Source organism: Halichoeres trimaculatus, unplaced genomic scaffold (assembly GCF_033239565.1).
Source record: "Halichoeres trimaculatus isolate MK-OKI-2021-1 unplaced genomic scaffold, fHalTri1.1 fHalTri1_scaffold_6, whole genome shotgun sequence".
NCBI lineage: Eukaryota > Metazoa > Chordata > Actinopteri > Labriformes > Labridae > Halichoeres > Halichoeres trimaculatus.
Genome location: NW_027437184.1, coordinates 28,062,710 through 28,077,166, shown reverse-complemented (window position 1 = coordinate 28,077,166; position 14,457 = coordinate 28,062,710). Strand labels below are relative to the sequence as shown.

Genomic DNA, 14,457 nt, shown 5'->3' with positions numbered 1-14,457 from the left:
AGAGAATTTTCAGCACGTTACTTTCACACAAAAACACCGCTAAATAAGGCTCTAGTTCTCATCGTGTCTCTTCGTCCTGGCAGACTACCTGCGTTTGTTTATATCTGACACGCCGCGCGTGCGGACTGATACACTAAACGGCGAGCGCCTCGTAGCCAGCTGTGGCTCTGCAGCAGAGGTAGCACCATTTTACAACATGATGAGAACTACAGCCTTATTTAGCAGTGTTTTTTGTGTGAAAGTAACGCGCTGAAAATTCTCTAAATAAAGCGTGAATGCAGACCCATATCAGATTTTTTTGGTGGGAGTCCATTTATTTGTGTTTTTGGTCAAGTAAAATATGGCCCCGTCTGAATGCAGAGGAAACCGGCAGAGGAGCAGGGAGGGGGTGTTTGGTGCGAGCGTCCTGGGCTTCTGCTGCACAAAATCACTGCTGTAGGGGTAATTTCTGCCCGAAACCTTGCGATAGGACCCAACTTGTTCCATCCCAGAGTATCACTTTAATGTGATGTCTGAAGACTCATCTGATCAGGAAACACTGAGGCCCTTAATCTGACCCTTCTCTTTGTCCTCAGGGGTAGAATGAGTCAGAAGGTCTCAGACCCAGCTCTTAGTGAATAGTTAGCACTGATTATTCAGTATGTTGAAGGTTGAATTTTATTGTTACAAAAATTAATTGTGGTCAGTTATGGACTCATTATTCTACATAGAAAAAACATGTTATTAGTATTAATAGTATTAATTGATTTTAAAAAAGGTTTTAAGTGACACCAGTTTTTATGTCACCTCTCACCAAAAAAACACCAAATCTGACGCCTCAGAGAGATTTCCCTCAGGTTGCTTCATCTTTTTTTATAGTCTTTATGTCATACAGACCAAGTAGATAATCATTATTTCTCTGTGTGCAGTTACTGACCTGCTGTCCTGTGTATCTGAGGCCATCCAGATTGACCTTCCATTCTATGAGGAGCTGGTACTGTTCCTCCTGTCCTCCCCAGATCCTCACCACGAAGCAAGACACTGAGGTATCCAGAAGGTCCGGCAGCATGCCAAAGTCCAGACTCCGCCAGGTTGGATTCTAAAACACATACACACACATTAGGATTAGCCAAAACAGAATGTATAAAGAGGAATTCATAGCTGAGAGATCAACTTGTTTAATGTGATGATTAAACATAGCAAAAGGGAGCTGAAGGGCTGTTGATGACAGACATGTCAAATGTTTTTTTTTTTTCTCTGCATGCACAATTTCAATGAAAGTCAGTCAAACTTAATGTCATAACATGATCTCTATCCACTGTATCATAATTGAATCATCCTGGTTTACATCAACCTCAAAACCTGATCCTTGTTCTGGTTTATTCTCTGTCCTTTAACTCCAAGACTGTCAGCGCAGAGGACTGGATCTGCAAAGCACTGCAGCCATTTGCATCATTCAATTATGTACCATTTCCCCCCATCAGAGGGAAAATCTCATGCTCTGTGGGTCACATCCAAGGACACGCAGGGAGGGAATGTCAAAAGCAGAAGTGCGCTCCAGAAGGACTCGGTAGCGGAAGCAAAGAGCTACAATCATACAAAAACAGGAAGAGCGACAGGAAACGTTTTCCTGGACAAATGATGACAGGAAGAAGACAGAAACTAAAGAGCTTAAGTCAGCAATAGGATGTAAAATTCAACAGAAGAAAGTCAAGCTGAGAAATGACAGGAGTCATGACTCCTGCGGAGCATTACAGAGACTGTCTGCCCGGGGTTCTGAACAATGTGCCTGGAAAGCAGCTTATGTCAGCTCATGACTTGGCACAAAGCCAGACAGTAATGGCTTGCTATCCTTGGCTGCTTCTGTAGCTTTGTGCTGAGCTGCATCAGCCACGCTAATAAGAGAAACGGCAGCCTAAGAGTCAACTGGCGGTATTCATTCAGCGGAGTCACTCTCATCACTAAGTGATGCTGACAAAGCAAGAGATGGCTGGGTAACAAGAGCATGGTGATCACATTTTACACATGCTGGTTTTCATTGACTGATGCAGACTTTAACGTACATTTAATGCTGAAAACCAGTTAAAGAAAGATTACAGCGCAACAACAACGAGCACAGGTGGGGGTCAGTGTGTGAGTGGCAGACATTCTGTAAGTATAAGTGTTGCAGACTTCAGCTTCAAAATGGAGGAAGCTTGTGTTCCTTCATTTCACAACGCACAACCCACAGTGACATGTGTACTGACACAGCATCAGCAGAGTGGTGACAATGATAACATCCTCAACACTTCCCAAAAGGCAGAGGGAGGGAAGATTTAATAAGGTTTACTCACCAGTGAATCCCGTATGACTTCACTCTTGTAAAAGTCTGAAAAAGAAAAAAAAAGAAGAAGAGGAGGTTGATTAGATGAGGGATAAAGACACAGCACAGGAGCTGGGTTGCTTCTACCAAGAGATAGAATTCACAGAAATTATGTTCATCTTTAATTTGTTAGTTTAACCAAATTTCTGCCACCCAAAATACACAAAACCTTAGCAGTTGGTTGTTAATGAAACAGGTTTTGCAATATTTAAAAAAAAATGACAATTTTATTTTCAGTGAAGTTGCTCTGCAGCGGTGTCTTATATTTACATTAGGGCTGCAGCAATCGAATATTTTAGTATTCGAGTATTCTACTGAAAATCCCGTCGATTGATCGAGTAGTCAGATAAAATACATTTTTGTTTAGTTAAAGAGCAGTTATTTTTCAAATGAAAATTTTTCTCTTTAAGAAATAGATTTTTCTGATTACAGCATGTCAATAAGAGCACTTGCTTTGGTAGCTCCAAAATTTGTAAACACACTTTGACACATTTTTTGTGCCTTGTACATCTCATCAAATGTTGCTGACCCAAATGGCACCCGTTTCATAGAATGACCCATTAGTCTCCAAACTCCAGAAAAGAAGCTAGATTTGTTGATAGTTGCTACTTTGTATAAGAGGTAGCTTGATGGGGTCTGAAAACTCTCTTAATATGGCCTCAGCTCTATTTGAAATACCACTCTTTGATCTTTTTTAAAATTAAACGATTCCTTGAGGCAGTGAAAATTACTCGAGTATTTTTTGTAATTGAGTACCTCGAATCATTCGAGGAATCGTTTCAGCCTTAATTTACATACATTAGTTTCATGGTTAATCCCAAAGACACTCATTGAAAGAAAGAAATAACACTTTGTAGGTCTTAATCAGCATTTCAGGGCATTATTACAGATAGCGCTCCACTGCATTAAAAAAAACCTTCAAAATAAAAGCACAGGCTTTTTTTGGCCCAGGCAACCCTATCAAATATTCTCAACATTTTGCAAGCTGTTGCATGTGAGATGTATGAAATGACTACATTGTGACCATCGAGTACAAATTGTCAAGTAAATGTTTTAAGTCGTTGGTTTGTAATTCTCCTTCCGGTTTCACTTCCTTCACTTTCTGCTGGTGCTCCTGTCACAGCAAGCAGCGCACTCAGAAAACTCTCCTGCAGATATGTGTGTTTTTTTTTTTTTGTATTAGGACAGGAGGGAAGTTGCTTGCATGTCTCATCAGTCACAGGTTTTGGAGTTTGTAAGTGCAAATTTCAAAAATCCAACTATAGGGTCTACTTAAATCTTTGTACTAATGTCATTTTATGCATCAAAGGGTTGAACTTGACATAAGTAGTAGCGATTTAGAGTAGAAATTAGAATATCGAGACGTACACTAACCGGCTACTTTATTAGGCACACCTGCCCAACTGCTCATCAACGCACATTTTTTTGTCAGCCAATCACATGGCAGCAACTCGATGCATTGAGGCATGTAGATACGGTCAAGACGATCTGCTGCAGTTCAAATCGAGCATAAGATTGGGGAAGAAAGGTGGTTTAAGTGACTTTGAACGTGGCATGGTTGTTGGTGCCAGACAGGCTGGTCTGAGTATTTCAGAAACCGCTGATCTACTGGGATTTTAACCCACAACCATCTCTAGGGTTTACAGAGAATGGTCCCAAAAAGAGAAAATATCCACTGAGCGGCAGTTCTGTGGGACAAAATGTCTTGTTGATGCCAGAGGTCAGAGGAGAATGGACAGACTGATTGGAGCTGATAGAAAGGCAACAGTAACTCAAATAACCACTGGTTACAACTGATGTCTGCAGAAGAGCATCTCTGATCACACAACACGTCCATCCTTGAGGCAGATGGGCTACAGCGGCAGAAGACCACACCGGGTGACCCTCCTGTCAGCTAAGAACAGGAAACTGAGGCTACAATTCACACAGCAACACCAAAACTGGACAATAGGAGATTGGAAAAACGTTGCCTGGTCTGATGAGTCTGGATTTCTGCTCCACATTCAGATGGTAGGGTCAGAATTTGGTGACAACAACATGAAAGCATGGATCCATCCTGCCTTGTATCAACGGTTCAGGCTGCTGCTGGTGGTGTAATGGTGTGGGGGATATTTTCTTGGCTCACTTTGGGCCCCTTAGTACCAACTGAGCATGGTTTAAAGTCCACAGCCTACCTGAGTATTGTTGCTGACCATGTCCATCCCTTTATGAGCACAGTGTACCCATCTTCTGATGCTACTTCCAGCAGGATAACGCTCCATGTCATAAAGCTGGAATCATATCAGACTGGTTTCTTCAACATGACAATGAGTTCACTGTCCTCAAATGTCCTCCACAGTCCCCAGATCTCAATCCAATAGAGCACCTTTGGGATGTGGTGGAACAGGAGATTCTCATCATGGATGTTCAGCCGACAAATCTGCAGCAACTGTGTGATGCTATCATGTCAATATGGACTAAACTCTCTGAGGAATGTTTCCAGTACCTTGTTGAAACTATGCCACGAAGGATTAAGGCAGTTCTGAAGGAAAAAAGGGGTCTAACCTGGTACTATCAAGGTGGACCCAATAAAGTGGCCGGTGAGTGTACATTATGTATCAAGATATAACTTAGAAATATTGAGATATTGATTTTAGGCCATATCATGCAGCCCTACCTCTGACGAGGGGTCCGTAACCTACTTTTGTGTCACAACACTCCAGTTTAGAACCACAGGTTTAGGGAGTGCAGCACACATAATTACAGAAAACACAGCACAATGTGCAGTGTGATGGAGCAGATCTTGTGAACAGAATGTTCTGTCTGTGAACCCCTGGGCTTCCTTTGAAAATGTTGCAGATCTTATTGAGGCCTGTAATGTAATTCAGATTCACGGAGCACTCTTTGTACGTGTGTACAACATTTAGAAAACAAGTCTCTGAGCTTTACTGCAGTTTGAGACACATGGCCTCAAGCCTGTTTGCTGTCAGCTCTGTATGATGAAAATATTTACTAGTTTAATAGTGTGCAGGGTTGGAGTTAATTGAAGTTTGTTTGACTGCGTGTTAACAGAAATATTAGCAGGATGTTTACTGTCATAAGCAATGTTAATAGTTAAGACTGAGAGGGCCAAAACACAAATGCGTGGGAACGTAAACAAAGTCTTCATGATGTCACCAAAAGGCTGTTTCTTTGAGAAAGATGAACTGTCATCACACTGTTGACGGTTTAAAAGCAGGACGATGTTCCTGTTTCTCTCTGTTGTTGTTTCTCTGTGAATTTGGACTGTTTCCTTTTCTTTCAATCAGACCAAGTGCTGTCACACAGCATCAGCTCCAGAGGAGTGACATGGCTGAGGATGTGTGCAGAGAGGGCATCAACACTGACCTCTAGATATCCGGTCACCTACACAGAGGTGGAGGGTGAAGTAAGTGTCCAGCAGTGGAGAACCATTCTTGTTGACAATGTTTCTGGCTGCGATGCTCCGGAGATGACGCAACCGTCTCTATTTGTCAGAGGGGAGAACAGAAAAAGACAGAGAGAAAGAGAGGAGAGGGTGAGAACAAATAACTGACATCAGAGCTGCTGTATTGGGTTTCATTGTGAACATGTGATGGCTGCTGGCAAATACACATAATAGGTCATTCTGAAGAATCACAACAGAGTCCCAGGACATGTGTAGAGATTACTACAGAGAACAGCATAGTATTGAATCATTCATCTGATGTATAAACAGCCTTAAAGTGTTGTTTTAAGGGCAGAGAAAGAAAACCAGCTGTGGAAGTCTACAAGCCAGCAGCTCAAATGAATAAAGGCGTGACATCTTCATGGTGGAAATAAGCAGCCAGCTAACTCTCCAGGCATGCTCAGTCATGACAGTCACATGAGAAATTTTAAGCTTGAAAATGATTTTCAACACAGTCTAGAAATCTCAACGAGCTAATTATAGAAACGACACCGTTATCGACATGTGACTCAGCAGCCACAGAAGGAGTTGGTAGAAAGGACTGAGGAAAATATCAATACACTTGATTTCCTCAGTAATACTTCTAAGATATTTTAAGCTCTTACTTAATCAATTATTTTTACAAATTGGAGTAAAATAATGTCATAATTTAAAGCAGATGCCTTAAAATATTTTTATCTTTTTTGGCATTGATCACCTTTTCTGAGCGTGTGTACTGGTCAATACAAAATCTATTACAAGGGAATCAAATGTCAGATACACATCTACCTAATGGGTTAGAATTAAATAAATGATACCATTAGCATTGTTTACAGCTTTATGCTTACTCTGCTGTGGAAACACCTCAGAACCAAAGCAAAGCCCACTGCCGATCATCATTTTGTTGTTTCATTGGTAACTAGACAGTATTAAGATATTGAGTGTCTATATTTGATGACTAAGTTAGGCGTCACATTCACCTACTCATTCACACAACAGTCATACACTGATGGCAGAGGCTGGTCAGGAAAGAGGCCTTCAGTATTATCTAATCCTGTTCACACACTGCTCGAGGTGTCATGTCCAAGCACACGGCAGAATGTGGACAACAGCACCTGAGATCAAACCTCCAACTTCCCAACTGAGACAACAGGCTTAACCAAACCACAAGTCTCAAAAAAATTTAGGTCATGATGTGTGCTCATTATGCTTGGTTATTTATGTAATAAGTGTAGGCCTGTCATGATAATCAATAAGTCAATTCACCGAACGATAAATAAAAACGTCCTCTGTAAGTTTGCCAGCCTCGATAAACTGACACGTGCATACATGTTTGTTTTCCTCCTCTCTTTCGACCAAAGAGGCTGAATGAGAAGATGGCTCACTACGTCTATCTTTCCTAACATCGGGGTGCACAGGTTCTATAACGGATTTAGCGGATTTATAGCGGAGTGAGCATCTGTCAAAAATGCGATCTTTGGCATCTTTTGCGACAGGGCTGCTCGCGCGCGCACACGGAGAGAGCTGAAGCGAGCGTCCTGAGGGGTATGGAGGAAACACATGCTAATATGAGTGATGGCACCAAAGATACGGTTCTTAAGCCGCCTGCCACAGTCCCAGTGTGGGAATATTTAGTTTTTTTATCAGAATGAACGAAGTGTGAGCTCATGAACACCAACGAGCTGATATGTCGCATTTGTTTGAAAATAGTGGGGGTTTTTTGGAGTTTCGTTTTTTTTAGAGACAGGGTCTATGTTTTGTTGTTTTTGATTAGTATTAATTATTTCATTGACATGTCTTTTTTTTTTTCTAAAAAAAGAGTCCATTTCTTCTTCTTTGTATTTTTTTTCTCTTTCTTGTTTGTTAAATTTATTAGATTTTTTATTTATTTATTTTTTTATTTAAAAGATTCTGACCTTTTAATTACAGTTAAATACTCTTAAGAAATTAAAGTTTCTTGCTTTTGATATGGTGTACTCACTTTATTATCCCATTTATCATAATTACATCAATGAAAAAAATGGAAAAAAAACCCAAAATAATATTGACAATAATATCGTTTATCGGCAGTAATATTTTGGAAAACTATCGTCTAGCAAAATTTGTTATCGTGACAGGCCTAAATAAGTGACTCAGCTATAGCTTGTTTACTATATTAAAATGATTGATAAATAAATAAATAAATAACATAACATTACAAAACATATCGTAACATAACATAGCATATCTACAATCTGACATTCCAGAGATCTTCAGCACATTCTAACTGTTTTAGTCCCAAGCTCCCACACAGGAACATGTTAACATCAATCTGAATACAGACCCAAAGCTCATATGCAGACCTTGGGCGAAACAAACTGCCACATCCAATGAATCTACTGCATCATCCAGCTGCACATAAAGTGGGACAACCATCTATTGTTTCAGTCTATCCTTTGAAAGATTCTGTTTGATTTAAGTAAAAACTAAAGACAAGACAAAGGGTGTTGAATCTTCATTTTCTGTTAAGAAAAATTTTGCTCATTTCTAATTCAATGCCAGCAACATGATTGAAAACTGATGAGAATATGATATGATGACAAAATGCTGAGAATTTGTGCTATACTTAAAAAAAAAACATCAGGTGGAACATCTTCCTAATTAGGTTAATTAGTAAGGGGTTAGGTACATGTTACAATCATACATAAAAAAGATACTTCACAAGGCTCGGTCCCTTTGAAGTAAAGATGAAAAGAGGTTTACCACTGAGAGAAACTGTGAGAAAATAAACAGTGTCAGACTAATGTGCCTCAGCTTAAAATTGCAAATAATTTAGAGTTGTCATCATTCACAGTATATACCAACTTCAAAAGATTCAGAGAATCTGTAGAAATCTCTGTTCAAAGAGGACAAGGCTAAAAAAACAATACTGGATTTCTGTGAACTTCAGGTCCACAGGCTGCACTGTACTCAATATATTTAAAACAGATGTGACTCTGTAGTGGAAATCACCACATGGCCACAAAAGAGCTTCTAATGCCATCACAATTCATCTCTTCATCCTGAAAAACAGGTTTTAACTGCCTAATGTTTGAGCAAATGAAATGAAAATGCCAGCAGCTTCTATGAGCCTGAGCAACTTCAGGATGACCTGATGGTGTGAGGAATCATGAATGCTCATGGTATGTGTAGCTTGCAAATCTAGGAAGGTAAAGTTGAACAGTAGGGACAAGTTTAGAGCAACAGATGCTACCATCTAGATAAAGCCTTTTAAACAACACTGACATACTACTATAGCAAGGTTTTGGAGTAGAAGAGTCCTAGTGCTTCAACAAGAGTGCTTACAGGTCCAACCTGCCATCCCAAACATGTTTAATACACTGTGAAGTTAAAAAAAATGCCAAAGGACACTACATTTTTTTAATGGGTTAAAACTTAAACTAGGCAAGACTGGAGCAAAATTTCGCTTTTAAAACCCAGAAACTGGTTTCCTCAATTCCCAAACATTTACAACTATTTTGCAAACACACCTTTTGAAACACACTGCTATCACTGAATATAAAATGACCACATCTTTGCTCTTGAAAAATTAAGCTTTTTTGTTAGAACAAATCTTGTCTTTACACTGTTGGCAATATTTAACTGATACACAACCTAATTTGGATTTTCCTTACCCTTACTGTGGCCTAAATTATTCATATCTCAGGGGATTTTAGTTTGGCTAGTTTGGCAATTAACTTGCAAAATTGTCTAAAGAAAAACACAAAAATCAGTTGCTGAAATATTTAGATCATGATCCTGCCATAAAAAAATTTACAATAGAATATTTTTGCTGTGCTGCTCACCCTTAACCTATATGTTTCACAGTGAATTCAAAAACAATCAAGTGAAAGTTTTTATCTTCATGGCCCGAGCATTAATTTGAACCTGCTTTGAGAAGTAGCGTGTGTTTTGAAACCCTGGGCTGGGTGGAGAGTTTCTCTTTTCAGGCCAACACTTCAGAACACAGCTTCTTTCTTGAGCAGCAGGCCTGGCTTCTGTCCCGCAGCCATACTGCAGTTAAATCTAAGTCATGGGATGCCCTATAAGATTAAGGGCCTCAAACAAAAATGCTGATTGTTCTGTAAGGGACTCCTAATCCCTCTCCCTTTAACATGCCCGTTCTGTCCGGAGCCAACGTGGACCACAGGCGAAGAGAAACGGGTTTAAGGACACTTGTGATGTGAAAGCTGCTGTAGTATAGGTCGAGTTCTCCTGTGTAAAACTAGGTCAACATTAGACACTATCAGAGAGCAGAAGCTCAGCCAAAGACCAAAGTTAGGACCACTAATAGCTGACCGTCATAACGTGAACCAAAGTCTCATGTGGCTGAGTGATTAACTAGTCACAAGCCTTCTGCTCCAGTTTGAAATTTTAACATCACACATCTTAAGAAACTTTTAAAAAAAAGTCAAACAAAGCTGAAAATTATGAATGTGATTTTTCTGGTCTCTTGCTCACTAACTATAACATGTAATCCATCTTTATTGATACATATTTCTTCAGAGGACTGAATGAAACAAACAGGCAGTTGAGGTTAATATGAAGTTATGACAAAATATATGGGTACAATCAGCACTTTTAAAAAGAGTTTTGATTGTTGAAAGTGTTGAGCAAAAGGAGTTTTTTAAAAAAAAGTATCGTAGTCAAGCAAATAGAACAGTTTTTATATGAACTCTCCCAAACCATGGGTGTCACAATGTCATGGCTGTCTTAGATAAACACACTCTCACACAGTTCTTTACTCTACATGTGCTTCTTGGTAATACATTAACCCAAAAGACGCCACAGGAGCTGTTATATCAAGGCAGGAGTTGAATACACATTGACCAGCATTAGACAACAAAATTTTGAGGCAGATACAAAAAATCTAGAGTAGAAGTACAAGTATAGACACTGACTTTAGAGAGGAAAATTCACTCACTTCCCATATAGTTGCTTTCTCAAATGAGATATCAATATATCCCTTTTTTGTATCACACACCAACTTTATACTGATAAGCAAAGCAAAGGTACTCAGACTCTTACTGAACACATGTGACTTGTTGACTTGGTTACAGAACATCTGACAATTTTGGCCAATATCCCTTAATTCTAGGCCCAGCCAGTTTCAGCTCAGCCATCATACTTTACATGCTACAGGCAGTCTTCTCCATGGTCAACTCTGCATTGCTTCTCCAAAACAGTATCGTCCGTATGATTATCAGATTATCCGTTTAAGGTCCTGCTGCATTTCTTTGTGTGCTTTTTTTCCCCAGCAATTTTAAGGGTTTGTGTTCTCAATGCTGATACAATTTATCATACAGCAACAATCAGAAAGGATAGAGAGGAGACGTCACAGGAGATGCAACTTACGGTGATTCTCGACACGTAATACGACCATACTTAGCAGGACAAGTGTTTAGACGCGTGGTTACGTTTGGGAGGAGGCACATGTCAGGTGACACGGTAAATCTGCGTCAAACTAGGGCTACAAAAATAGTTTTCGTTCTGGCAGGTAAGCATAGAACCAAGCACCTGAGGCTGAGACATAATCTGCATCCCCGCATCTGCTCTCAGAGTTTAATCAGCAGAAGAGTTTCTCCACCTGCAATGAATGAATTTGGAACCTTGTTTTTCCATTTCTTTTTAAAATGTCTGTTAATATAGTGACCACTCATTGATGAGCGGCCTGCTAAGAGGTGCAGTGCTTTGTCCTCAGTACAGAGCGTACTGTTCTGTAGAGGATCAGAAGAAGATATTTTAAACCCAGACACACCGAACTGAAAACATTTCAATGAAATGATGCCTCAGGTGTTTTTAATTTTGGTCTACTGATACTTTAGGACCCTAGATACCATGCTTGTTCAGTGCTACAAGCTTCTGACCATGCTCATACAGTGTGCCAGGTTGGATAACATTTAGAGCTGAAACGATTCCTCGAATGATTCGAGGTACTCGATTACAAAAAATACTCAAGTAATTTTCTCCGCCTCGAGGAATCGTTTGATTTTTAAAAAGATCAAAGAGTGGTATTTCAAATAGAGCTGAGGCCATATTAAGAGAGTTTTCAGACCCCTCAAGCTACCACTTATATAAAATAGCAACTAGCAACAAATCTAGCTTCTTTTCTGGAGTTTGGAGACAAATGGGCCAGTCTACGAAACAGGTGCCATTTGGGTCTGCAACATTTGATGAGATGTACAAGGCACAAAAAATGTGTCAAAGTGTGTTTACAAATTTAGGAGCGACCAAAGCAAGTGCTCTTATTGACATGCTGTTTCAGAAAATTCTATTTCTTAAAGAGGAAAATTTTCATTTAAAAAATAACTGCTCTTTAACTAAACAAAAATGTATTTTATCTGATTACTCGATTAATCGATGGGATTTCCAGTAGAGTACTCGAATTCTAAAATATTCGATAGCTGCAGCCCTAATCACATTGGATCAACAAGTAAACGCTGTATAGCAGAGTGTGAGGACAAATGAAAGTACAGGACCAACAATGGGAGCTGTTTCGTACTCTATTCACATGCACAATGCTTAGTCTGACTGAAAAGGCTAAAGAGATGATGAAGTCTGAACTTAACGCTATGTCAGTGACACCCTCACTGTGAACGCCAACGAGTCCGCAAGACTCAGCATGAAAGCTTTGTGAAAGGATGTTGCTGCTTGTGCAAGAGATCAGACAAGCATGGTGTGAAAAAAATTACAACACAGATAACTCTTTTGAGCATAATGAAATCCGGCACAAAACAAATACCATAATGTGCATATGAAAGCATTATTTCCTTAATACTCTCTGCTTCTGTTGTTTGGTGTTTTTGAATACTAACTGCACTTGTAAAGTTGTCATTCTGAACTAAAAATACCATCAAATAGCAGAAGTGCTGTTTGTTTTCACCCTGAGGTCCTCTTTTACTGCTAGTTTATAGGTTTAATGGTGTGACTTATAGCTGCACAGTTGCTTGCCTTTTATCATAACGGTACTATATGTGCTTTTACAATAAACATGTCTTTGGCCTGAATGTAGAAGCATTAAAAAGAAATATGAGCTTCAGTGAAAGAGGAATGTTTCCCCCTCAGCGTAAGAATACTCTACCTAATGGATAGAGGCCTAGATATGAAGACCATGCTTTCACACCATTTTGCTGTGGTCATATGGTGCTAAGCTAGCTATTAGCAACCCTCAATTCAGTGGTGGAAACAAAACATCTTTGAGGGATTAGCTTTGGATGCAGGAGAAACATGTTGCAAACACATGTGATGTGTTGAACACAAAGACCCACTGACAGACATAGGAACTGTGACTAAGAGCTAATGTGCTGTAAGACATCACATATTTCTCAGGCTGTTCAGACCTGGTATGAACGCCTGACCCATGTTATCAGAACTCCATCTGATTGGTATATGTACATAAAATGTTTTCTTCCATGCACTGCAGTTAAGGTGGTCTTGGTGATGTGCCCATTGCACAAAAACTTTGTGCTGGTGAAGAAATTGCAATTCATTCATGCAGCTCTGGGTGAGGTGCACCTACAGTTTGACAGTTTTCTTAAGCTAATATGTTGCCACACCTATGCTTTATTTGTGGAGCAACAAACCGTACAGGTTCTCTACAGTAGAAACTTATTTTAAAGGAGTTGTAAGAGAGGAACGAGTCTGGATGCTATTTGCAGATTGGATGAAATAGAATCATAATATGACTGTCAGTCTTGTAAAAATATCAAACGAATTGGGAGCATGGGCAGCCTGCTTCTCACTAAAAAACATGCCTGTTGTTTGAATGAACTTGGACTGAAACAAAACTACATATTGGTATTGGTTTCCCCAATGAATGAGCTGCAACTGCAACATTGTCTTTCTGAATGAATGAATGAACTAATGGACTTTGTATTTTAAAGCCTCGGTGTCACTTAGCTGGGCATAACTTAAAATCGTCTACTTTGTAGACTATGTCCAAATAACAGTTAAGATGAAAATACGTCTCAACATTTATCACTATGCTACCGTTTACACTCAGCTGAACTGTCATGCTCACCAACATCGCAAAGTTGCCACTTAGCATTAGCACAGTAGCTTCACACACAAACATTCAGATGTACTTATACAGAGAAAAGGCAGCAAACTAGCAGACTGCACCCAAATACGCCTTACTCCAGCTTGATTAGTTGACGGGTTCCAGTTCAGCTCCTTCGATTCCCAGTAAGCTAGCTAAAGGTAAGCTAGCAGCTGTTAGCCAACTAGCCTAACTGACGGGCCTGTCGTGTTGAGCTACCGCTCTAAACTAGTTCTTGACACTTCGGAGCGACTGAGTATGCGTTTCCCTGAGTTCACTGACAGCAGTTTCTTAACACACGCTGTAGGACCTTGGATTTACCTGCTGGGATGTGAGCTCCACATGCAGGGCTCGGGAGGAAGAAGCTCCAGAATTGGTGACAGAGGCGGCGGGGATGGAAAGGACCCGACCGGTGATGGAGTTCATCCTCCTGTTGGCATCTAGCGGGTCTCCCTCATTCAGCGAAACATCCCATCCACGACATCCAGGAACCTCTGTTTAAAGTTTGTAAAGCTGCAAGTAACCACTAGAGGAATGCACACGCGTGTGTTTGTGTGGGCAAAGCGCTACGACAGCTGTCAGCTAACCAGCGGGACGTAAACAAAGTACAGGCTATTTTGCTACACTTGGGTCGGA

General features: G+C 40.1%; 1 protein-coding gene across 1 annotated transcript in view; it reads right to left on the bottom strand.

The window, feature by feature from the left end:
* The window catches only part of uvrag (UV radiation resistance associated gene), a 162,312-nt gene extending 147,855 nt beyond the window's left edge, over positions 1–14,457 (bottom strand). The window contains exons 1-4 of the mRNA XM_074673102.1: positions 14,143–14,457; positions 5,708–5,825; positions 2,313–2,347; positions 917–1,078 (exon numbers count right to left, since the gene is read on the bottom strand). Coding sequence (XP_074529203.1) covers positions 917–1,078; positions 2,313–2,347; positions 5,708–5,825; positions 14,143–14,247 — 420 coding nt within the window. The 5' untranslated portion in view covers positions 14,248–14,457. The remainder of the gene's footprint in view (positions 1–916; positions 1,079–2,312; positions 2,348–5,707; positions 5,826–14,142) is intronic.